This window comes from Prunus mume, linkage group LG3 (genome assembly GCF_029339155.1).
Source record: "Prunus mume cultivar Tortuosa linkage group LG3, ASM2933915v1, whole genome shotgun sequence".
Taxonomy (NCBI): Eukaryota; Viridiplantae; Streptophyta; class Magnoliopsida; order Rosales; family Rosaceae; genus Prunus; species Prunus mume.
The window spans coordinates 25,867,936-25,894,534 of record NC_142700.1 but is presented as its reverse complement, the minus strand read 5'-3'; the positions used below and the strand labels follow the sequence as shown (position 1 = coordinate 25,894,534).

At 35.6% G+C, this 26,599-nt stretch overlaps 1 protein-coding gene across 3 annotated transcripts; it reads left to right on the top strand.

Annotated features, from left to right (window-relative positions):
• The first annotated feature begins 4,414 nt into the window (after positions 1-4,414).
• Positions 4,415-24,749, top strand: LOC103327174 (fatty acid amide hydrolase-like). Of its 3 annotated transcripts, none has more exons than XM_008229466.3 (20): positions 4,415-4,748; positions 5,307-5,416; positions 5,929-5,989; positions 6,351-6,538; positions 6,819-6,948; positions 7,341-7,418; positions 7,559-7,706; positions 7,938-8,050; positions 8,311-8,386; positions 8,482-8,553; positions 8,629-8,677; positions 8,835-8,906; positions 9,052-9,132; positions 9,261-9,364; positions 9,455-9,547; positions 17,052-17,120; positions 17,312-17,376; positions 17,513-17,574; positions 17,658-17,753; positions 24,494-24,749. In XM_008229466.3, the coding sequence occupies exons 1-20, from the start codon at positions 4,643-4,645 to the stop codon at positions 24,563-24,565; spliced, it is 1,845 nt and encodes a 614-aa protein (XP_008227688.2). In that variant the 5' UTR covers positions 4,415-4,642; the 3' UTR covers positions 24,566-24,749. The 3 variants fall into 3 exon arrangements, with proteins under 3 accessions (XP_008227688.2, XP_088904691.1, XP_008227689.2); XM_089048565.1 differs by having other exon boundaries at positions 4,419-4,748; positions 17,058-17,120; XM_008229467.3 differs by lacking the exon at positions 8,482-8,553 and having other exon boundaries at positions 4,419-4,748.
• The last annotated feature ends 1,850 nt before the right edge of the window (positions 24,750-26,599 follow it).

The following is a 26,599-nucleotide window of genomic DNA, read 5'->3' as shown; positions in this document are numbered from 1 at the left end:
TGAGTTCTCAAATTTTCAATTCAATTAATATGGTCCTTAATATTTTGGTCCACACATCAATTTGGTCCCGCTTGTTATAGTTGGTCAAATTATTTGTTAAAATTAGTCAAGTGATGACTAATGTAATTGCAAAAGGACAATTTCGTTCAAATTAATATAGTAGTAAATAGAGTATCGTTTCGACAGGGATCAATTTAATCTATTAAGTACTAGAGTGATTTATTCCTAATTATATTTGAATTAAACAATAAAAGGGTCATGATGACAAAAATCTAAATAAGCAAGTAAATTCAGAATAAGTAAACAATGTAAAAGATGAAACTAAGGATGATAAGGCATAGAACACCGATTTCACCTAACTAATCTCACTTAAACCCTCCTAGCTTGTTAGTCCTAATTTACCTAACATGTTCATAGTCGTTTTCCCTTATCTCACCAATACTCTTTTCTAAGTTATACTAGTTGTGTTCCTTACCGTCAACCCACTCTATTCCTAGTTGTGGATTTAGATGGCTAAGAACTCATTAAGATTTATGGAAAATATTAAAGACTACACAAACCACAACCTAATCTTCCGAGTCAGTTATGTAATTTATGGCCATGTTACAAGAAGCTATTTATTAGGCCTCTCATTCCGGTCTTAACTCATTCCTTCCAATCATGCAATTAGTGACCAATTAATTGAAAGCATTAAGAATGGTAACAAACACTCAACATGCATAGATAAAAAGAACTAACAATATGAAAGAATTTAAGTATTCATAGCTAGGCTACATCGTAGCCCTAGTAAAAATAAATTAGTTCATGAAAGACTTATGGAGAAGCATGATGATTGATGAAGACATGAAAGGCGCTGAATGTTCCAAGTAGAAGGCCAAGGTTGCACTGGCTCTCCTCTTCTTCTCCTTAGGATGTGTCGGCTATGGGTAAGAGTGTCGAGGAATTGGATGATGTTAGGATTGAGAGATCTTAGGGTGGCCTTATAACTAAACACTAATTTAAAATGGTCCCGAAAAACTCTCGTAAAACAAAACAAAATCCTAAAAATTAAGGAAACAAACTAAGACAAAATCCTTCTTTGACTGAGAAACATGTCAGCCAACTTGGACGCATGTTATGGGTTTGTTCCACTTTTGAAAAAAAAATAATATGGGAATTGTAGCTTTATCTCTAAGCTTTCCAAGTATATATCGCACACCACTAGGAAAAATCAGGAAAGTCTTCAACTCTTCAATCTTCCACAACAGTGTAGTTTTGATGGGATTTCAACTTAGGCTGACTTGCAATTCTGGAGCAATTGGCCTATTAGAAAATTATGAAATTTGACACAATGATCTTCAATGTCTTAACTTTCTTCTCCAATTGTCCTTGCGCTCAAATTATTCTAAAAAGTTGATGTTCTTTCAAAAACCTTCTAAGAGAGCAAAAAAGTTGATTGGCAAGAAATCTTAGCTCCTCTTCTTATGCTTTTCGGCATCTTTTCAATTAATCTCCAATCTTCATTTTCTTGTTGTTTTGAGCTCAATTCTCATATTTTCACAATCCTTCACAATTATCACAAAATATAATAAAACAAACAATTTAATCTAAGAATAACAACTAGTACATACGTAAAAGATGCACAAAATGTATATAAAATATAAGCTTATCAATGACACTTGATCAATTCATTAAAATACAATCTATCCACCCACGACAAAAAATAAATCTAATGTATTTGCTGAACAAGACTATATGTTCCCTAAAACCATAGATGGAAAGCACAAAACTTTGTTGAGCAAAACATGAGTTATATTTTGATAAAAATATCCATTTAAAGTTTGTCATTGATGACACGTGACCAAATCTAACAAAAGTTAAGTTGGAATGCGACATCATATACCAAAATTATGCATAGACCAAAATATAAAGGACCACACTAATTGATTTGAGAGTTTGAGACCTAAAATGAAATTTTTTAAAGATTAGGGACCACTTGTGATAAAACCCCAATTTATATTGAGGTTTCCCAAGTTGAGTTGTTTCATTTTCTTTTTGAAGTATTTTGTTTCTTATTCACTATTAGTTAGGCTTAATGACTGTTTTGGCCCATACAATTTCGCTCAAATCTAATTTTGTCTCTGCACCCTTAGCCGACTCATTTTGCTTCTTGTGCTTTTATTTGGTGTAACCCCATTATGTCAATTGGTTCTAAAAAAAACATTTAATTTGGCTGACATGGCATAAATTGGGCGCACTCTTTCTTTTTGGCCAACGTTTTTTTTTTTTTTTTTTTTTTGGAACAAGAAATTTTTTTATTTGGAAAATGTTAGGAGAAGGAGAGGAAACTCACACACACGGGTACCACGGGGACTTGAACCCAGGACCTCTTGGGAGCACACCAAAGGCCAACTAACACCCCGTTGGTCCACGTGAACTAAACATGATAAATAACTTTAATATTTTTGAAATGTTACAATATTAGTAACTGAATTGAAATAATTTAATTTAATTTTTTAAATCTGTATTGCTTACATGTAACCAACAAATTGGGCATCCATTTGTGCTATGCCAACCAAATTAACAGACATTTAATTGAGTTGATGGAATAGAGTAACGTGAAACAAGGAAAAACGACGTGGGGCAAATTGAGTCACTTGAGATTGAAAAGGGGAAAGTGAAATTTGAGTGAAAGTACAAAAGGCAAACATTAATTAAGCCTTGTTAGTTAGGTAATGGTTTCTTAAGGCCTCATTTGGTAGCATCATTTAACATTTTAGTTAAAATTATTTTTAAGAAACAAATTAGGAACTCTTTTAGTTTTCAAATGAAATAAGGAAAAAAATAAAAACAGAAAATTATTTGGTGTGTGTTTATCATGTTGAACCGAATCTCAAGAGGCACATCAACAAAGTTAGGAGGATGAAAATTTTGTATTTCAAGAAAATAAACTTCGTTTAAAACATGATTAAAGTACCATCAGATAATATGGACTAAATGTTGGAATCTTTCACCTGCCAGACAGTTCTTTCATTATGAGATACACGAAAATATGGTAAATTGTTCTTGGATTGTGACATACTTAGAGCTTTGCCAGTCTTTGTTTATAACTACGAACTAAGACTCGTGGTTACTGGTTCAAGTCTGGTGATCCCCAAGTTGGGTCAAAAGGTCAAGGCGGAGGTCGCGAGAGTCAATCAGTTGGGCATCAATCACTTCTTTGGACATGGGGGTCATCAGGTCAGAGCCATCAAGTTGCGTCTCCTGGTCTGGGTTGAGTCATTAAGCTGGTCCTACAAGTCACTCAGTTGGGCCTCGTAGCCACTCGTTTGACCAGTGTCAACAGGCGGGTAATGAAACATGGGGCATAAGATACAAAGTAATCTTAACTACTTGCGCTACAAGACCTTTACAATGACATCCTTTCGACAGATGAATAACATGTGTATATCCAAAATTTAAATATATTTTCTAATTATGGTAATATTATTGATTTTCATAAACAAATAAAAACAGGTTAATGTGACCCTAAATTAACTTGGACTAATAGATTAACTTAAATTAAACTAAACTCACAAGATTACAAATACATAAGAAAGATCTTGTACCAACATGAGTCAATTAGAACAACCCTTAAAAAGTTATTACTTAAATTACCTTAATTATAGTTAAAGCAGATTTTATACTTAATTTTTTAAAAAACATAAATTTATAAAATGAAAATTTAGATGCCCGCTCAAGTTGCGTTTGCTGATCAATGGCATTGGCAACAAGATGCGTTGTTAGGGACCACATGCATTTAAGTGTTCGAATCATATGAGGAGTATTAAGATTCTGGTTAGAGTTTGGGAGTTTGTGGTTGGAGTTCTAAAATTTTTTAATTTATACAAACGATAGCCTAACGAAATTAATTCAATCTAAGTGCGCGCCCGGGCGAATTGGCCAAAACCCGCATGATCTGCCTCAAATTAAATTTTAAGATAATGTTTTGAATTTAAAAATCAATGTTAAACTTTGAATATTTGAAGTTTAGAAATATTGAATTGTGAATTTGCACCCATTAATCAGGTTAGCTTAATATTGGTAGGAATGCAGAATAGAAACAATATAAAAGACAGTTGAGTGAGAGAAGATGAGAACTATATTATTTGAATGAAATGTCATAATCTTTACCAGCTCTCCGTCCAACTAAACGCACGCATTATTAATAATTATATGGTAGAGTGGGCGTACGTGGTTGACAAGAATAGATAACAGTAAGCAAAATAATGGAGGCTGGTTGAGAAAATGTGCTTTCCCGGGGAAAATAAAAAAAAGATTCGTCTTCCTTCCATTGTTGTGTGTTGTTACAAATTCCAAACCTTCTGAAAGCAACTCTTTATTTCTCTCTCCCTAAACCCTCCAACCAATATATAAAACTTTTACTCTCACTCACTGTTATCATCCCTGAATAAAAGGTAGTTGAATGTTAGGATGTTTCTTAGCTCTCCCCCTCCCCCCCAACTCTCCTCCCTCTATAATATATAGAATATTGAATGCATAGATTATAATTTACAGGCCTTGCCTTCTCCGCCATCCCTCATTTTCTCCTCCCTCCCTCCCTATAAAGATATGAAATAATTGGGCTTACATTGTCCAAAACCAGAGGAGTTTAATTTTGAGAATGGGGTTGTTGTTCAAGAATGAAGGGCATGTGGTTTTCAAGCCTGCAAAGGATGTTGATCTAACTCCTGCCAGCTCTGAACTCTATTTGCGAGCCAATGTCAAAGGTACGTACTTACATTACATGTCCATATCAATTCAAAGTCCTGTTTTTTTTTTTTTCTGAGATTGTTCATTAGTAATCAGTTTTTGCTTTTTGGTAAACACTAGATTAATCACTAACTTTTCTGCTGAATGAATTGTTAACTCTTAGATCAATATTGTTTTTGCTTTGCTTTTCTTTTCTGCTGTCTTTTGCCTATATGGATCAGGGGTCTTGCCCTACCAATCGCGGTTGTTAGATACATGAAGTAAGAAGTCCATAGGAATTTTTAAGCTTGTATTGTCAGGTTGAGTTTCCCCTTTTATCCATTTTCCTTTTTATCACTCGAATTTTTTATAAAATATCGAAACATTAGCTCAGTATGGACCTGATCATTGACATAAATTATTTTAATTGATCATGTTTAGACAGGTCTTCACCAGTTGTTCAGAAAGAGTACATGGAATAACTCGCAATCTGATTTTGGTTTTTTGGTTTTTTATTAAATAAAGAACATCTGGATTTGCTTGTTCTATGTGTTTTTCTATGGCTGATTTCTTCCTAAATGTCATTTGTTCTGCAGCTCCTCGTATGGCTGGATTCCTGGTCAAAGTGTTTGCCTGGTTTTTGGAGTCACGGATCTTTGGGACCTTGCTATTGTTTATACTGAAACGGGATAACTTAATTCATAAGGTACACACATGCCTTTTATTTGTCTCTCATTTCAAGTTATGAGGTTTCTGTGGTAATGCATCTAAGCAGTACATTAGGTCCATTCACAGGAATTTATGATATAACCTTTTGCAGTAATTTTTTTATTGCAGCAACAAGGTACACCCTGTAGAATGCCAACTCTATGATAATTCAACCTGTAGAATCCACCATTAATTACATCAACATAAAAATTGCACAACACAGGTGCCACCGTACTTTTTCCATAAAAACTTGGGTGCAAATAGAATTTAGCTGAAATTTCACTGACCACCTAGTTGTCCTTGGTATTGAAAGGAATGTTGTTCCTATTCTTTCCAAAATAACAACTACGAGGAATGAGAACCAAACAAAAAAACTCCAAGTCTAGTAATTGGAAATATTTTTGCAGGGCCTGGAATATTAAGTCACTTATGCACAAATAGTACTGCAATTCAATGAAATAATCAAGGAAATAGCTTCTAAATTGCCAACAATGTCTTTGAACTTTGCAGCTGGTCACAAACGCTGAGCTGGAAGAGCCACCCGTCTATGTTCCCCTACATCCTTTGGATGGTATGTATTCTTGACCTTATCTTTACCCCTAAATCTTGCTGAATGTAACTGGTTTATCACTTTGTATCAGAATATCAATAAACCATCAATTAAATGTACATTTGTTATGCTAAGGTTCCAATTAGAAATGAAATTTAATCAGCTGCTACAAAAGCTGAAGCTTATTCAAAATGGAGGTTATTCACCTGACACCTTGATGGAATCTGATTTGATTGTGTAAACTGGCACTTACATTTCAAATTTCATCATCTGTTGTCTTACAAATAGGTTTTACGCACCTGATAAATTTTACCTCTCACTCTGGACTTTGAAATGAGAATATACATTTTCTTTTAATTTTAACTTAAGCTTGTGAATGCAGATAAAGAAGAACAAGATGTCAAACAAGTAGGGTCTGATTTGTCTCCACCCGAACTAGTTCAACAGGCAATTGAATGTCTGCCTGTGTCCTTAGAAAAAACATCAAATGGTTCAAACTTTTCTTTTCGTCATTGGACAATATTGGATTATTCAAGAGCTTATACCTCTGGAGAAATAACTCCTCGAACGGTATGTCATATTTTTGACACTTTTTTTTATAACTGTTATTTGCACACTCTGCACATATCAGTAAAATGTTTTCAGAGCGATTTGAGTTGATCTTAGCCAAATCCCAAAGAGACATATAAGAGGTTATTTACCCAATTTTATGTTTTTGTTCGGACTCTTACCTTTACTTATCTAGTGACAAGTTCCTAACTAAAATTGAAAAGAAACTGTATTCTATACTTTCATACCCTCCTCTGGCTTTTTGTTTTTTGGTTTTTTGTTTTTTCTGTTACTTCTACAGGTTGCAGAGCACCTTATAGCTGCCATCCATGAATCTTCCACTCCACCATTACAGATGTCATTCTTTATCAACTACAAAGCTGAAGATATTCTAAAGCAAGCAACTGAATCAACTCTTCGCTATGAACAAGGTACTTGTGAAGACTAAATTGTAGTCTTAAACACATTAATAGTACACCAGCATTTGAGATCAAATTAGGAATGCTTTACTACTGTACTTCCTGTGGTAATAGTAAGTAGAAGCTAGAACTGCTCCCTTGTCATGAAATGCTTTTCTACAATGGTTGTGGAGTTCAACATAACTTGGGAAGTTTCAATTGCAAGTATTTGAACTCAGTATCTCGTCTTATAAAGCGTGTCAAGGAATATGAGCTAACTGTTACTTTGTAACCTAATAAATAACATATTTTGTACTTCTACAGTGGATCTCCATTATCTGTTAATGTTGGTATTTCATTTACAAAATGTTGGATCAAGCCCTGCTATACATTCTTATACCGTCCGCATTCTGGTTCCTCTCCAGGAGTTCCTATTTCAGCTCTTGATGGGATCCCAATTGCAATCAAGGATGAAATAGATTGCTTACCATACCCAACTACAGGTAGCTTACATTTCAGGTTTTCCAGTGACAGGATTATTTATACATGTCAACCCAATATTCGTATTGTATGCATTATAACAATGAGTTTTTTAGTTCATATATGAGTAATAGTTTCGCAATCTAAAAACTGACTTTACTAGGAGGTACAAAGTGGCTGCACAACCTAAGACCCTGTACAGATGATGCATGCTGCGTTAAGTGCCTCAGACTATGTGGTGCTGTACTTGTTGGGAAAACCAATATGCATGAACTTGGAGCTGGAACAAGCGGGATAAATCCCCATTATGGGTAAGAAGACCCCACATTGTTTTCCAGAAACTGAATAATGCCTTATCCTATATTTAGGTCTGCCATTCTTATCAATATTCTGTTCTGCTCTGAGTCTATATCAACTGTTGATTTACTAGGCTACGTGCCCTTTTTGTAGCAAAATTTTCCCTATCATTTTCTTTGCTCAATTAATTCCGAGATCTCAACCACTATAATAAGCATGTTAATGTTTTATCTGCTGTACTGTAGGGCAACTAGAAATCCGTACAGCCGCAGCAAGATCTCTGGAGGTTCCTCTAGCGGATCTGCTGCAGTGGTTGCCTCCGGATTGTGCCCTGTTGCTCTTGGTGTTGATGGAGGAGGTAACTTCTCCCATGAAAGAAATTCATGTTTTAATCTAACAGTAGTCATTTTACCTGATTTTTCAGAGACTTGGGGTTCAACATCATTATATTTACTCATCTTTTTAATGTGCAATCTTTACATATGGCTGATTGCCTCTTCTCGATGACAGCCGTAGGAAATTTGGCAAATTCGTTCTCAAACATGCATGTGTGTGAGTGTTAGATATGAATATCGTGAAGTAACTGACAGGTGTATTTCATTTCTAATGTATGATTAGGATCTGTACGGATGCCTGCAGCTCTTTGTGGTGTTGTTGGCTTGAAACCAACATTCGGACGAGTACCTCATTCTGGGTAAATTAGTCTTTCAATGTTTTTCTAGTAGTCATTTGTTTGAAGGTTTATTACCATCTATACAGTCTTATAGACTGATTTGGTTTTTTCTTTAGTGTTCTTCCTCTGAATTGGACAGTTGGAATGGTTGGAATACTAGCAGGCACTGTTGAGGATGCATTTATAGTGTCAGTATTCTTTTTCATATGCTTTTCTTAGATGCCTTCTCTAAGCTTGATGTTAAAGCTTTTACCTATCTGCAGCTATGCAGCTATTAGTTGCCAACTTCCACCACGTCAACTTTCTGTATCGGTAAGAATGTTGTTCTGCAAATTTATTACAACTATTTGTTACCAACAGAAAATCTATCTGTTTTAAGTATTAATTAATTAGATTACAAACTTATTTGTTTTTCATAGTAGTCTTAATGGTCACCTTTCTTTACCTTAATTGTCTTTCTCTGTTCCAGCCCAAAGTAAATTTTCCTCTGCTGAACTCAACTAAACCGATATCTAGTATCAAATTGGCGAAGTATGGCGAGGTTAGTGACCTGTTCTTGACCTGTTCACATGTATGATCAAAGTTACATGTCTATGGTCAATGATAAATCATTGCTATATATTAAATGTGAGTTCCTTCTAATATTCAGTGATTTGCTTGTGAAACCGCTAATTGGATCCAATTAGTGGTTTAATGATTGCAGTGATGATATCAGAGAATGCTGTTCAAATGCTCTGGAAAGGCTTCAGAAACAATATGGTTGGAAGGTACCGGCATTCCATTGCTTGCTTTGGAAGCAATATGAGAAATTATACACTTTTGACGATTAATATATAGTCGATAAAGACGGTATAGACTACGTTCTAACGTTTTGATTTTCTTCTTCATCTGTAAGACTGTAGAGGTGACCATACCAGAGATAGAGATGATGCGCCTAGCACATTATGTAACAATCGGATCGGAGTGTAGCACTTCGCTTAGTTCGTTTCTGGAAAAGCTGTATGTTGTTGACCACCCCTATTTCTCCCAACTATCCTCTTCTAACAGGGAATAAATCCAAATGCTGACATTACAAACTCATCAAAATAGGGATTTCGAAGAGTTAGGATGGGATGCAAGGGTAGCACTTGCTGTGTATGGTGCTTTCAGCGGTAAAGAGTATATAAAGGCTCAGAAAATTAGGTATGTGCTTCTTAATTAGCAATACCAAAAAGTACCATTCTTTGGAAAATATAGTGACTGCTACAATTTTCAAATACGAGTGTTCTTGAAATGGGACACTGATCCTTTATTTATACAGATAAAAAAAATCCAAAATAAAAAATTCACTGCGTCTATAAACCTATCACATCCTAGCTGCCATAGCTGTATGTTTTCTTTTGCGACAAATTCAATGCCTCACGGGCCTTTTCAGCACCCTTGTCCCTCATTTAAGTTCAGCAACTTTAGATGCTGGCATGCTGTCCTCTTTAATTATCTACCAATTGCAAACTAAAAGTCGAACTGTGATTGCTTTTCCATCATCTTTTACGAGTGATAAAACCACCTCTTTTGCTACTCTTATTTTTGGAAACTTGACCACTGTCTCAATATGATATAGATTTGAAAACCCCACCTAAACTCTCTCAAATTTTCACTTTTGTTTTTGTTACACTTTGAAATTATAATAGCATGTATTTTAAACGACGTTTGTTTCATTGTAAAGTTCTCTTTTTGTTGAAATTCATCCTAAAGATTTTGGTTATTGTCGAAGGATCATTTCTTTTGTTTTTTGTTTTTGACAATTCAGATGCTTTTATTTTAATTTTAATATATTTAATGTTGTTTAGAAAAACATGTAATTGACACACCGTAACAATTGTAGGCAATCAAACAATAGCTTATGAACACATAAGGACTGGAATCTGAGAATGTGAAGAATGTCTCATATTGGAAAGTTGAGAAACCTAGTGAGGACTTATAAGGTGTTGGGCTACTCTCCCTATTGCCAATTGGTTTTGGGTGGATTCTCAACTTCCTTTCAAAGCGGGCAGTCCACATGTCCACAAGTAGAAAAGATGAAAAAACAAACCCCAAAAAATAAAATAAAAAACTTAACACTGTAGCTTCGTCAAATAATATGGGGGAAGGTTTATAATGACTAAAATAGCTTCGTAAAATAATACTTGCTCTTTATTTTGTAGTTGGAGGTTTAGTACTTCTATATTGGGTAACTTTTTGCTTTACATTATATATTTATTAAGTAAAATAAATATATCACTTATCAGGCCGGATTCAAAGATGGGATAACAATTTCATCCATAGCTCGTCCTCAAACAAGGATTTTTAAAATTCAGGGATCCCCGTACCTTCCCCTGAAATCTTCCCCCGTTAGGGCCAAGGTTACATTTGAAAAAGCCTCAAAGTTTATTGATAAAGAAAAGAGGGATAACAACTCTAATCACTTAGCTAAAGTTGAAATAAATACTACCTCCAACCCTAGGATCACTTGGAATCCTAATTAAAGTATAAAACCAAAAGTAACGAAGATCCAAAAACGACATCAAAACTTTAAATGTCGAGCCCCATACATCATAATGAAGCAGTGAGTTTGACTCATCTTGCCATTCTTTTCGAAATAGCGGATCATGGGCCAAATTAGAGCTCATGGCCCATGTTGTTTGTTGTTATGGGTCGCGCGTCAGTCCAATTGCTCCTCAATCTCCTCCATAATATGTTCTACATCAGTCATGTTTTTATATAGTTTAATATATATAAATGTAACCAGAAAAAAAAAATGTACATAAAAAGGAGCAATCAGCATGCTGTTCCTTACTCTAATGGTCGAGAATTTAGAAGGGTGGTATGGCTGTTGCTTATCGGAGATGAAGGAAAAAAAAAAAAAAAAGGAAAGTGGAAATGAGATTGTGAAAAGAGATACACGATGTCGAGGAGAAATGAAGAACAATACATACATAGGGTGAACAACAGACATTGTAAAGTTAAAATCCCTAGCCGCACTATCTCCCCCTCTCTAATTCCCAAATAAAAAACTCAACAGATGTGGGACGAGGAAGAACTGTCACTAACCCTCCTCCCTTCTCCTCTCCTCTTCTCTCCTCTCCTCTCCTCTCATCTTCCATTTTATTTTGGGTAAGTGAATAAGTTGTTAGATTTCTTTAATATGCGTGTTCATGATCTTTCACACAATCTGAAATACGTAAAGACATACCTGACTCCATCTTTCTTGAGTACACGACCTTTGAACTCATTCATCCGTAGCAGCAACAATCTCAGCAAGAGCAGGAATGACTCAAGACTTTTGCTCTCTCTCAAAATCTGTTTAAGCTCTCTCTTTATGATGAGATTACGGTTAGAGAACGTGTCTGATGAGAGCAGGGCCTTAAACTTATATAAGGCTAGGTCAAGTCGTCTCTACTCATCACCGAGGGCCGACTTGACTAATCTTTCAAGCCCACCAAAATGGTTCACGCAAAAAGGAAATAAATTGGACCCTTAATAGACTTTAAAACTTTTCCTTATTCCACAAGGTTTTGGGCCTCAAGGTATAACTTAATTTAAACTTTTATCAAAACCTGATATAACTTAGTATCTAGTGCACTGATCTAAATAGGAAACATAACATTCTCCCACTAGATAAAGCACTAGAGCACTAAGCTTTTGTATTCCAAAAGGTTTGATAATCTTTATTGGCCATGAGTTTAAAACAGTTAAGTCATTCCCTTCAAGCTATAGTGAAAAGCAATTAGACAAAACAAACTATAGACAAGCACTGCTCTCTTTATTAAAAATAGGTCATCTACAATCACATAATGCAATCTCAAAATACATGAAGCAATGTTGTAGGATCTGGTTTAGCAATGTTGGGTGAATTTTCTTGTTGTGGGTTTTCTGCAATTTGTTCTTCTTGTTGTTCAAGTGGTACTTCGAACTGTGGAGGCTCCAATTGATCATTCTGTAGGGTTGGTGTGATATTACTCATGAGAATCAATGTTGTAGGATCTGGTTCAGCATTCTCAATCACAACCACATCCCCTTCTTCTTCAAAAGTAAAATCTTCATTCCTAGTAGCATTCTCTTCATACTCTATAAACTTTGCACAACCAGTGTCAACAATTTGGGTACCATAATTTGGACAGTAAAATCTAAAACCCTTTGACCTTGCGGATAACCTATAAAATGATAGCTAATCATTTTAGAATCGAGCTGCTTTTCTTGAGGGTTATAGATTTTAGCTTCAGTCTTGCAACCCCATAAATGAAGATATTGCAGGCTAGGCTTTTTGGTAGTCCAAATTTTGAAAGGTGTCTTAGGTACGGAGTTACTAGGCACTTTATAGTTTGTTGTTTTGATTGCCTCTCTCAAAAAGCGTAGGCAAATCAGTTTTGGAAATCTTGCTAAGAACCATGTCCTTTAAAGTTCGATCCTTCAAAGTTCGATTTCTTCTCTCAGCCACACCATTCTGTTGCAGAATTCATAGTGTTTTGTACCTAGCAGCTATTCTATTTTCTTGTAGATACCTAGTAAAAAGGTCTAGCACGTCTTCCTCCTTCATCAAACATCCATAATATTCACCCTTTATGTCTGACCTCACAATTTTGATCTTTTTCTCAAGTTGTCTTTCTACTTTAGTTTGAATTTTTTTGAACATTTCAAAAGCTTGAGAATTTTCTTCTATGAGATATAGATAACCAAAACGGGAATGATCATCTATGAAGGTGATGAAATAGCTATTTCCATCAATTGTTTGATGAGGGAATGGTCCACAAATGTTTGTATGGATGATTTCTAAAAGATCACTACTGCGAGTTGTACCTTTCTTTTTAGTCTTAGTGAGTTTTCCTTTAACACATTCAACACAAATTTCATCATCACCGAAAGTCAGTGATGGCAAGATTTGTTCCTTAACAAGAATTTTCATTCTTTCTTTTGAAATGTGCCCTAAACGTCTATGTCATAACCTAGTGGATATTCCTTAATAGTGATCCTGAGACTTCTGAGATTGTCCTTCGTAGCCGTGTATATCATTATGGGTCCTCCATAAGGTCAACGACGTCACTGCGCCTTAACCCTTTTTCGTTCCAATTCATATTCGTTCCGCTTCTTAATCAGCTCCACTATATTCTTTACTAGAATGCCATTCGTGACAAGTGACACGAGTGACACCTATTAAAAGCCAAATGCTCCTCCTTTTTCCCAAACTTTTGGAGTCGTTCTATAGGATACATAAACGAACAAATAACATGAGTGAGATCATAATTGATCTCATTCATTCCGCGAATATCTTTAAAATCAAACGTCCATATTTGAAGTTTGATCTAGTGAATCTTTCAATTCGCAAGAAATTGATTGAGGGAGTGTTCAAAGCTGTAAGGATTTCCAAAAGAAAGCATAATTACTTTCCAAGAAACCAATTCTCAATTTGTTAAGAGAAAACAGTTTTTTCCGTTTTTTATTCACAAAACTAACAAATAACATATTCAAGCTTCCTTAATTAAGTTTCACACCTTTGTGGCAAGAGATTACTTATAGCTTATACAAATTACATGTTATCTTGAGCCATCATAAACAAATTATAAGATAGATTCTATTTGTTGAAGAAACTTATCGAGCTATTTAGGTTTGATGCAATTTTGGTTATTTCTATAGGGTTTGAGTATTTAGGTTTGGTTTTGTTATGAAAAAATTGTTGATTCTAAGAACAAAGACAAACACCTATCTAGCTCAGAAAATAACCAAACAAACATAGTTCAAGAAAGAAAATCCTAAATTGCAGTGAATAGTAACTTTTGCCGTGAACAGTGTTTTAGGGGTTTTTGGTGTTTGTTTTTTTACACAAAATACATTTCTGAATAGGGAATGACCTAATTAACACAACTCACAACTTTGCTGTGACATATGAGCATTTTAAGGGTTTTAAGGTCATTTAGTAGGTAAAAAACGTGTTTAAAGTTTTGAAGATATGAAAAATCAAATTAAAACATGCTTTTCCAGATTCTTTAATATTCTTGATATTTTAGAAAACATGTTTAATCCATCTTCAAATTTTAAACATAACCACAAACTCATCATGGCATAAACAGATAAGAAATCGTAATAGGCATGCTTGAAAAACGATTTCAATGTGTGCAAATAACCATGTGCTCTAATACCAACTGTTAGATTTCTTTAATATATGTGTTCATGATCTTTCACACAATCTGAAATAAAGACAAATCTGGCGCCATTTATCTTGAGTATAGGACCTCTGAACTCATTCAACTGCAGCAGCAACAATCCCAACAAGAACAGGAACGACTCAAGACTTCTACTCTATCTCATAATCTGTTTAAGCTATCTCTTTATGATGAGATTAGGGTTAGCGAACGTGTTTGATGAGAGCAGGGCCTTAAGCTTATAAAGGGTTAGGTCAAGTCGTCTCTACTCATCACCGAGGGCCAACTTGACTAATCTTCCAAGCCCACCAAAACGGTTTATGCAAAAAAGGAAATAAATAGGACCCCTTAATAGACTTCAAAACCTTTCCTTATTCCACAAGGTTTTGGGCCTCAAGGTATAACTTAATTTAAACTCCTATCAAAACCTGATATAACTTAGTATCTAGTGCACCAATCTAAATAGGAAACATAACATAAGTCCCTTGGGCATTTTGAATAAGAAGCCCTTTGTGGTGATTTCTTCTAAGCCATGCTCAAATCAAAGTTCCCCATCACCTCTTTGGGGCTATGTCCTCAATCAAATTCTTCTCCCAAAACCCCATCTCTAGCACTTCTCATCTTGTCTAAATTTATTTCTACCTTATATTTGATAGAGTTTGTTGCAACCTACCAAATTATTTTTTTGTCATGATTGTTGGATTGGCATAGATGTTTCTTGTTATGCACAATTAGATTGCTGCAAACTATGTTTTACTCAATTCTATCACATGTTTCACTTTTGCTTAAAGACTATTCAATGGGTGTGACTGGCATTACGCTTCTTTAGGTGGTCATGATAGTGTTCATGTAGGCTACTCGGTTGATTTAGTGTTTTAGTTATGTTGGATTTGTGGGCTTTGATTGAGATTATGCTTAATTGTAGTAATGTGGGCTAGTATTTATTGGTGCGGCTTTTGTTGACTTTAGTTTTGTTTCTTAGCATGTTAGTTTTATTGCCCTCTTGGTGCTTTGGATGTCTTGTTGGTATCTTAGTTTGTATTTTTGAAGATTATCTAATAAAGTTGTTCTTTTATTGAAGAAAAATATACATACATTGATATAAAAAGAAAAAGAAACGTTAAAAAATATTAAACATAGTAATTTTATGGGAAAAATTTGTTTATGCTCTCGAGACGCTACTGTTTGTTTTAAAAATTTAAAATCTTATGGAATGTTTGATAACCATTTTGTTTATAGTTTATAGTTTTCCTTTTTATATTAGAGTCAGAAGGAAATTAATATAGGGACATGATGATTGAAAAATGATAGAGGAATGGTGATAGTAGAAAAGAGGGAGAAATGAAGGAGAATGCATGAACCAAAATTTAAAAAAAGAACTACTAAAAATTGTTTTTAATTTTTACTTTTCATTTTTTTAACCATTCTGTAATTGCTTGAGTTGAAATTAGATTTTTGTGAGTAAATTATACACATATTTTCTTATTATACTAAAATTTTCTAGTTTTGTGATAGCACTGTTGTGCAACATAGAAGGGGTAGATGACACATTAGGAGGGAGATTTTCATCTAATAGTTACATCATAAGCAATTAAAGAGATGATAGTTCAAATTCATATGGTCACCATGACTATAATTCAAAGTATGGATGATTGACCAAATTATGGTTATGATCATAATTATTATGAATTCAATAATAATAGTCGTATGGCTAAAAGCTAAAATTCATATATGATCAAAATAAGTTATTCGAATAGCCCAAATAACTAGTATTGCTACAAGCCAAGTTGTGTCTATGAATATGATTTTGATTATATAATGGTTTGTACTAACTCAAGCTATTATTTTTATAATTAGGAGCCAAAATATGGCAATGATAGGCTAAAAAATGACTTTGATTGCTGTCTCAACACTCAATATCATTCTAATGGCTACAAAGAGCCAAAAGTCAACCTATGGCTATATCCAAACGGTCGGAGGCAATACAATAATTCATGCAATCAAGGTGTTAGGCCGAAATATGTCCTAATGCAATTGCGGTCTACTTAAAGCTGCTAAAAATATTCTCAAAACTTATAAAGAAGTGTCCAAAATAGTTGAAGAATTAAACCGTTTATGCTTATTATTGGAAATGGGTTATGCTTATTATTGGAAATGATAGATAAGTATAAATTTTGGAAGAGATGTTAGGTATACTCAGAAGTTGTTGAAATGTTAATTGGTTAGAGTTGCAATTAAGTTTGTTTCTTTTCTTTATGTGCATGTAAATGGTATAAAATATGGGTTAAATTTAAACCCTATAAAAATAAATGGATATAATTTTTCAATCTTTGTTTGATATCATTTACTTTGTCCGATTTATTATTACGAGGGAGAAATTTTTAAAAAAGGGTATTGTGAAGAGAATTACCTCAAAACTCTAAGCTCATAGTGCATCCTTTCTGGATATCCTATTGATGGTAACGTTAACTAATACTATTTGGTGGATTTGTTTAATATTTATTTTTGACATCAACTGAACTTATTTACAGGAACAGACAGATGCAGTTCCACATGAATTTGTTTACTCAGGCAGATGTCATTGTTTCCCCGACAATAGGGTATTGTTTCCTCCTTAATAAACTGTAATTCTAAGATAATGTCATAAACTAAGTTTTAAGTAGATGACATATGAAACATTAGATAACATCTAGATACAAAGACCATACTAAAGTTTTGAGAATACAGAGTGCATGATAAAATTTTCTAGGTTTCTCTCCACTTAAATGAAGCTCGATGTCATACATAACAGGGTTACTGCGTACACAATTTTGGATGATGCTCTTAACACTGGTGAGCTTGACTACATAAATGGAGGTATGAAATAACATAAGCCCACATATTTCTTCTTCAGTTTTGTTGAACCTAGATGTGAACAATCTCAATCTTTTCATGTTTTGATAATACTAAATGAAAGAACACTTGATTGACTCTAACCAATTTTTTTTTTTAGCTGCACTTGTTCGATATTCAATAGCTGGAAACTTTTTGGGATTACCGGCGGTGACTGTTCCTGTATGATCTTATTATTACTTGTCAGTGTCGAACTTTCATATAAGTAGAATAAGAAGTTAATTTGCACTAATTTTCCTTGGTAGGTTGGATATGATAAATCAGGTTTGCCAATTGGTCTTCAACTAATTGGGAAGCCGTGGTCTGAAGCAACGCTTATTCACATAGCCTTCGCAATGCAGGTAGACTATCATTATCTGCTTTAATTCTTTGGTTCTCTTTTTTTAAGTACCTTTTTTCTTAGTCTTGCTCCTAAAGTTCATATTTAAAAATGTGAGAAAATTCATATTGAGAATCAACACATAACTATGCACAAACCTTGACATTGTGAAGAGAACAATTGTTATCAAGTATGTCAACAATAATCAATAATATATCAGCATTCTCATTCATTTTGATAATTTCCATCCTAGTTAAGAGTTCAAAACTGACTATCAAGAACCACCTAGAAGCGAAGCTTTATTTTCTACATGTGGATGCTACTATGACGCATGCTTCATGTTGATGCCTATATTTGGTTCAACAACAAGATGACCTCTTCAAGATCGAGGTTTGGTAATCCTTCCAAACCAAGTTGGCATGACCAAGCATGTCATCCTATAGAACAAGTTCTAGTGCTTAGGGATTGCTACTTGGAATACAAATTAAATGACAACATGTAATCAAGCGATACGAAAGATTTAAGCCGTTCACCAATAATCAGGCTACGTCCATGGGGTATTGGGTATTTTACTATTGAAGAAAGACATATAAAAGTACAAAGTGTTTGATCCTCAAAACTCATATCCCAATTATAGTCATAACACTCATTATTATAATGAACAAGATAAAATATCAATATCGTAGGGAGTTCTCGCTGGAAGATCCCCTCTTAGGTTAGAGAGTTGTCTTTATATAAAAGCTTGGAGATGACCAAATCCTTGTTGAAATTGACAATTTAGAGTCTTTCTGAAAAAGTGTATCTCTATTCATCAAGAATTGCCCATTATATGGACAGAATGCAAGTTAATTAGGAAAGAACATAGGCTGATCTTCAGCCCCTAAAATCACCTAACCTACCATATATACATTTATCTAATTATAGCCTACAGCTAGTATATCCTAATTAAGGAAAGAATCTGCTCTTATTTAAATCTGTAAATCTGTATAATCGGCTATCAATCTGCTGGCATTAATCATGTAGTTATTTCCTTTGACATCCCCCCTCAAATTTATGTTGGTGAATCGAGAAGCATCAATTTGCCAACGAGGAAATGATGGCGCTGACGTGGCATGGATTTGGTGAAGATATCGGCAATCTGCAGAGTAGTGGAGACATGTGGAAGGGTGATAACCTGATGCTCATAGGCTTCTCAAATTGAGTGACAGTCAACCTCGATGTGCTTGGTGCGTTCGTGATAGACGTGGTTGGCTGCAATTTGGATGGCACTTGTGTTGTCAGCATGCAGTGGAGTAGGATGAAGTGGACTGAACCCAAGCTCTGTGAGGAGACCACGCAGCCAAATGATCTCGGAGCACGCATAGCGGACATGGAGCAATACTCTTGCCTCAGTGGATGATTTGGAGACGTGGTCTTGCTTCTTGCATTTCCAAGAGATAAAGGCATCACTAAGAAACATACACCAGCAGTAGATCTCCTGGTGTTTGGGCAACCGGCCCAATCAGCGTCACTCTAGGCTTGGAGTGAAGGGAAGAACACTGTATGGAAGAACAAGCCATGACTAGGTGTGCCAAGAATATAGGGAATGATGAGGCGAACGGCAGAGAGATGGTGATGCCTTGGGGCTTGCATGAACTTGCTGACAGTGTGAACATCATAAGAGATGTCTGGTCGGGTGATGGTTAGATAGATAAGACTACCAACCAGCTTCCGAAAGGTAGTAGGATCCTCAAGAAGCTCCCCGTCGTCACGTCGATATTTCACATTAAGTTCCATGGGGTGTCAACTGTAGTGGGTAAGGTCAACTGAACCAGATCTTGACTGTACTTGTGCTGATGCAAGAAGAGACCATGAGGTTGATGATGGACCTCTAAACCCAAGAAATAAGTGAGTTGGCCAAGATCTTTCATGTGGAAAGTAGAATGCAACAAAGTCTGAACTGCAGAGATTGCCTCCAAGTCAGAGCCGGTGATGACGATATCATCCACATAAACAAGGAGGACAACGATACCCATGGATGTCCGTTGTAGAAAAAGAGAGAGTCATACTGACTCTGAGTGAAAGAAAAACCAAGCAAAGTGGAGCGAAACTTTTCAAACCATACTCACATCGCCTGCTTCAGACCATACAAAGAACGTTTCGGTTTGCAAACATCATTAGGTGAGGAAGCAGGCATACTAGAGGGAAGTTTCAAGTAAACTTCTTCCTTGAGATCACCGTGGAGGAATGCGTTCTTGACATCCTTTTGATGTAAGGGCCATGATTGGGATGCAACAAGGGCGAGTATGGTGCGGACAATGGTCATTTTGGTGACTAGTGCGAAGGTCTCATAGTTAGTCGAGACCATATTCTTGTTTGTTGCCAAGTGCCACTAACCGAGCCTTATAACGGTCTATGGACCCATCAGAACGAATCTTGATAGAAAACACGAACTTACTGCCAAGGGGTTTCACGAATGAGGGACATGGAACAACGTCCCAGGTTTGGTTTTCCTCAAGTCGAGAAGCTCGGTTTCAACAGCTTTCCGCCAACACTCATGCTTCATGGCTTGTGTATAAGACAAAGGAAGAGAAATATAAGACAAGGTGATAGTGAAGGATGAAAGAGGAGAGGAACCAAACCTATCTGGTGGTCTACGAACCCAGTACTTTGTCGAGAGGAGGAGGTGCAGTTGTTGGAGCAGGAGCAGCGATCGGGAAGGAGCTGGAGGGGGTGGGGAGGTCTTTGGAGGTGGTGGGAAGTGGTGGAGGAGCGTCGTTGATACACTAAGAAAGGCTTAGAAGGGACTGGTGCTGGAGAAGAGGTATTTAAAACAGGAGATGCAGAAGAGTTAGTAAAGATACTGATTTTCTAGAAAGATTACATTTCTAGAAACTCGAATGTGTCGCAAAGTTGGATCATAGCAAAGAAAACCTTTCTGGTGGACTGAATATCCTAGGAAAGCACACTGAATCGATTGAGCCGTGAGTTTTGTGCGTTCATGTGCAGGAAGATGAACATAACAGACACAACCAAAGGTATGAAGGTTGGAATAAGATGGAGGGCGACCAAATAACTTGGTGAAAGGAGAGTTTTGGTGCAATGTAGGAGAAGGCAACCTGATTGATGAGATGGATAGTAGTGGAGAGAGCTTCACACCAAAAACGAGAGGGCGTAGATGACTCTAACAGGAGAGTGCGAACAACATCAAGAAGGTGACGGTTCTTCCTTTCAAGCCACCTATTTTGTTGAGGTGTTGAAGGGCAAAACCGTTGAGAGATGATGTCGTGAGTCTGTAGGAAAGTCCTGAAACAAATGAGACATATACTCACCCCCATTGTCAGAACGAAGGATTTTGATATGGACCGAAAATTGGGTCCGAATATATGCATGAAAAATCTTAAAAACATAAAAGACTTCATCTTTAGAATGTAGAAAATATATCCATGTGAAACGGCTATAGTTGTCAATAAAAGTGACAAAGTATTTGTAATTAGCATGAGAAGTGACTGGTGCCATACCCCACACATCACTATGTATCAAATCAAACGGTTGGACTACATGTGGTGTGTGAATAGGAAATGGGAGAGTCTTACTTTTGCTAAGTTTGCAAGAATTGCAATCAAATTGAACAGCACTAAGAGATGGTGATTCTTTATTCCCAAGAAAACCAGATTTCAGTAAATCATGAAGTACATTAGAGTTTGGATGTCCGAGACGTTTATGCCACGCTCGGTAATCAACATGAGTAGAATTACAAGAGACAAAGGGTAAAAAAGAAGACAAAGGAAATTGAAGAGGAAAAAGACGTCCCACTTTAGGCCCCCTCGCGATCATCCTCCCTGACTATTGATCCTGCACAACACAACCAGATTTAGAGAATTCCACTTTGCAATCATTATCAACCAACTGACCGACATACACAAGATTGGTGGTAAGACCAGGAGATACAAAGACATCAGTGAGAGAGGAAGAAACATCACCAGTGGCCGTGATAGGTAAATGATTGCCATCACAGTATGAATTATGAGATTTCCAAAATATTTGTTTACATTGGTAGGAGAATCAGCATTGTTTGTCATATGATGGGAAGCCCCGGAATCAAAGTACCAAGGAGATGATGTAGAGAAGGGTTTAGCTGAGAGTCCTAAAGCTGAAAATGCAGAAATGATCATTTGTTGAATCATGTCAGGGATCACAGGTTGAACAGGAGCAGGAGCACTTTGTGTCGGTGATCTGCGATCCGCAGAACTACCAGCACTAGAAGAGCCAACGGAGATAGTATATGCGGTCTCTGATTTCTTGGGGGGTCAAGTAGGACATTCCTTGATGATATTGCCATCCTTTTTGCAATAATTGCAGAATTTCCGGGGACAATTTGCAGCATAATGACCAAATTCCTTGCAACAAAAACATTGAACAATGCTCATATCCCTACCTCGTGGCTTACCTTGTGCTGCATAGGCCACAGGAACATATGCAGACTGCCGTTGTTTCATGGTGGTTTAAGTGAGAAGGCGTTGTTCCTCGCGAAGGAGATCATTGAGGCATGTATCCAAGGAGGGGACAGATTCCCGGTTCATAAGATTGGATCTGGTGCCTTCAAATTTAGGTCTCAGTTTCATTAGAAATTGATCCCTCTGGGTAGTTTCATGGACAGATTGAATAGAACTAAGACCTTCGGATGGTAAGTCAGCATAAACTATATCAGTGTATTCAGCCCAAAGATTATTGAATCTAGAGTAAAAATCAGAGATAGAAAGGCTATCCTGTTGGAGAGCGGCCAATTCATGTTCAAGCTGGAACCGACGAGCAGTGTTTCGTTGACTATAGATCTTCTTCAGGTAAGTCCACATCTGAGCTGCAGTCTGAGATGATCGAAGGTTCAAGATGATATTAGGTTCGACAGATCCTAAAATCCATGTCATAACTTGAGCGTCCTTGACTTCCCACTTGGCGTGCTGGTCTTTGTCTTTGTTTTTGTCAGGAGCTGGGTTACTTTCATCAACATGTCCCCACACTTCCTTACCTTTGAAAATCCCAAAGTGAAACGCCCAAGCAGAGTAGTTCTTGCCATTGAAATGAATCAGAGAAACCTCAGACTTATCCAAAGACATGATGTCAAGAGAACTTGATCAAGAATAACTGAGACTAAGGAACTTGGGAGCGAGAGATAATTCAGAGCTATAGCTCTGATACCATGACAATTTAGAGTCTTTCTGAAAAAGTGTATCTCTATTCATCAAGAATTTCCCATTATATGGATAGAATACAAGTTAATTAGGAAAGAACACAGGCTGATCTTCAGCCCCTAAAATCAGCTAACCTACCATATATACATTTATCTAATTATAGCCTACAGCTAGTATATCCTAATTAAGGAAAGAATCTGCTGGTATTTAAATATTTAAATCTGTATAATCGGCTGTCAATCTGCTAGCATTAATCATGTAGTTATTTCCTTTGATAGAAATAGGCTTCCTAGTTAGCCTTAAAGTATAAATCAATCTCTGAATTAAATTCCAGTTCTTATGAAGCTCGACCTTAAGGTGATTTTACCAACAAACACTTCCAGTGTAAGCTAGTCTTAGATATAATGACTCTGGAGCAACGATGTTTATGTAAGAAATGTGATATGAGTGTAAAGACACCTATAGCCCTTTGTTTAAATCATGCCTCATGTATGGCTATAGAGATTCATGATTCTCACATTTGTTTATTTCAACCTCTATAGTTTTAATTGTTGTCAAAAACTATCTACTGATCAACTATGAAGAAGCTTGATGTTGCCAAAAATAGGTGAATGTGAGATATGTAGTGTAACAATGGTTGTTTCTTGCAGTGCCAATCAAGTCAGTATAAGGCTTAAGGTTTCACAATGTCCTTGTATTCCTACTCTTTTAATAATGGTCATAACATCACCCAATGTTTGTTAGACTTCAATAATCATTTTTAAGTTGCATAGTTGTTTACATGAATTTGTGATGGGGCATGCATGTGTGAAGTGAGATAGAATTTACTGATGGTATTTGTTGATGGAAGAAGATGAGTATGTAGGTTTAACATTTTAACTGTATAGGTATTAAGGGGTATCATGAGTAACATATATTTAATTCCTTTTTATAGTTTTTCATTCTTATTTTCATAGAAAAATTTGCCCTTAATTTACATAAGGTTAAAATTAGAATAACATAACTCCTGAAAAATGTGATATAATGAGCAAATAAGGGTGTCTAACTAGAGGTACCCTTTCTTCCAAGTCTATGGTATTCAAATTAATTTATGTAGTTGAGTTTGGTTTTAAATTGATCCTTGTATTCGTACTCTTTCAAGAATGGAACATCACCACATATTTAGTTAGATTTGATCAATCAATTTAAGTTACATATTTCTTTTAAATGAATGTGTGATGGAGCATGCATGTTTAAAGTGAGATGAAGTCTATAGATGGTATTTGTTGGTGGAAGAAGATGAGTGTTTAGGGTTAACAGTTTCACAATATAGGGATTAAGAGGTATCATGAGTAGCATACATTTTATTCTCTTTATATAGATTTGCATTCATATTTTTCTTAGAAAATTTGCCCTTAATTTTGCATAAGGTTAAATTTAGAATAACAAAACTCCTAAAAAATGTGGTATAAGGCGTAAATAAAGGTGCTTGACTAGAGATACCCTTTTTACCAAGTTTATGCAATTTCTTTTAGCTCAAATTGATTCATGTACTTGAGTTGTATTTTATTTTGATGACTTCAATTAATATAATATTTTTTTAATGTTTTAGGACCTATATGTCTCTGAGTACAGAAAGCCTGAGGTTTACTATGATCTACTCAATAAAAATTCAGTTTTCTAAGAAAGTCAGCAGCAAAGTGTAATGGTGCATACAAGACAACAAAATGTTAACACACAAATGTTTATTTAGTAATACAGTAAGACCAAGTTATGATGTTTATTATCCATTAATAATGAGAATTCAACTGTAATGTTTTTTTTTTTCGGTTTATGAGAATTCAAGTTTCTTGACTAAAGTAATTTTTTATTGAAGTGATGATAGGTATTATATGTCATTTAAGCTCATTGTTTGATATTTATATATTGAATAAAATATTTTATTTGTTTAAAATCTTTGCAAATGACAGGTGCAATTGTATCAATTTAATATATAATGTTTTTATTATTGTGTTCATATTTTGTATCATAGGTAATTTTGGTTCATTAAATTAACCACTCAAAAGAGTTCATGATCATATTTTCCTTCTAAACTCAAATATCATTTCATGTCATAATGGGACTAGACAAGTAGCACAAAAATTGTACTCTATGTTGAATGACTAGACTCAATCATCAAGTGGTCAACCTCACAATTAGGTTTTATTTGTACATAATGAGCCTCCTTACCAAATCAATGTAAGATCTTCCGTGCTCGAGTCATTAGCATATGGACCTGTTGTGTACTATTCAAGGTGGACCAATGATTGCATTAATAGGAAAAATAATAGTGGGCACGTTAGTTTATAGTAAGGTTGATCATATGTTCTATTATGATATGAATTTCTAACTTATTTTGACTTGCACTATCATCCACTTGTATTAGGATAGTTATTCATTTTTCTTAATTTGGGTGGGAACCCTAACTTAGCACAAGATTGTTTTAATTTCCATATTCTAACCGTGCAAATACAGAAAAGTGAGGAAGATCCTACTATTGGTGCTTGTTATTGCTATAACATCTTCTCATGTTAGTACTGTTGTAACATCCAGTCCCAAAAATCATTGTTCAATTGATTATTTATTGTGAAATTATATTTTTTTCCTTGGGTGTAGGGGTACTTTATTCATTTTTTGTTTGGGAAGGATTTTGAGGAATTTAGTGGTACCGTTGTGTAGAGCTCGATGATACGAGTTTGTTGACATGCGACACGTCCAATTCCGAGTTGTAACGAATGAGGAAAAGTCTAAAAACGAAAAAGACGTAATGGAAATTTTCAAATTTGTTACTGCTACATTACCTACTACAATAACCCTAAAACCCTAGACCAAAAGTTGTTCTCTTTGTTAGTCTAAACACATTGGTATAGATTTTGGCCGATGGTTTGGAGATTTTCCTTCGCTAGGAAATCCCTCAAGGCACCCATCGTTGTTGGCGGAGGGTGGCGGCACTTGGGCCACTATGTGGTGGTCCATTATGTTCTAAATTGTTTCCCTTGTCATCCTGAGTACGACGGTATGCTCAGATTTGGATGTGGTTATCATTTGACAATCGAACGGATATTGTACCTATTATGCGATATCCGAGTTCGATAGGTTCAGACAGTTCGATCGGTCCCAATTTCAAATATGTTATTCTCTGTACCTCAAGGATCATGTAGGAACTTGTTGATCAAGAATCAGAGTCCTGAATACTCCGAGTCAATGATTCTAAGTTTAGGCGAAGCGATCGTCGTCCGATCATGTGATTGGCTTAGATCTAACCGCTCGATCGAGATCAAACTTTCAGGAATTGTTCAGTAAACCTTTTTGGACCTATAGGAACTTTTGAGTTGAAATTAGAGGTCGTGAGCCCCATAGGCCTAATTGCCCTAGATGTTGGGCCTCGCTAGCCCGATCGAGACTCTTTTGGTTAGGAGGTGTTTGTGGTTTGGTTGTTTGATTTTAAAACATTATTTATTTTTTCTTTTGAGAGTTTTATTACCTGTTTATGAATTATTGTTTTATCGCTTTTGCTTTCTGAGCATGATATATCCATGTTTATTTTATATATATATATGTTAAATGGATTAATAATTGGATTGTGTTGCCCTCGAAAATATGGTTGCCTTCAGAGATATTGATGTCTTCGGACGTCCTGATTGCCTTTGGAAATATTGATGTCTACAAATATGTTGAT

What these genes read in the sequence shown, in the direction of transcription:
- LOC103327174 (XM_008229466.3), top strand. Translation starts at nt 4,643, where the DNA reads ATGGGGTTGTTGTTCAAGAATGAAGGGCATGTGGTTTTCAAGCCTGCA. An exon ending in AACTCTTCGCTATGAACAAG is followed by an intron (nt 6,949 to 7,340) that starts GTACTTGTGAAG and finishes GTTCCTCTCCAG; the next exon opens with GAGTTCCTATTTCAGCTCTT. An exon ending in GCTTGACTACATAAATGGAG is followed by an intron (nt 17,377 to 17,512) that starts GTATGAAATAAC and finishes TTTTTTTTTTAG; the next exon opens with CTGCACTTGTTCGATATTCA.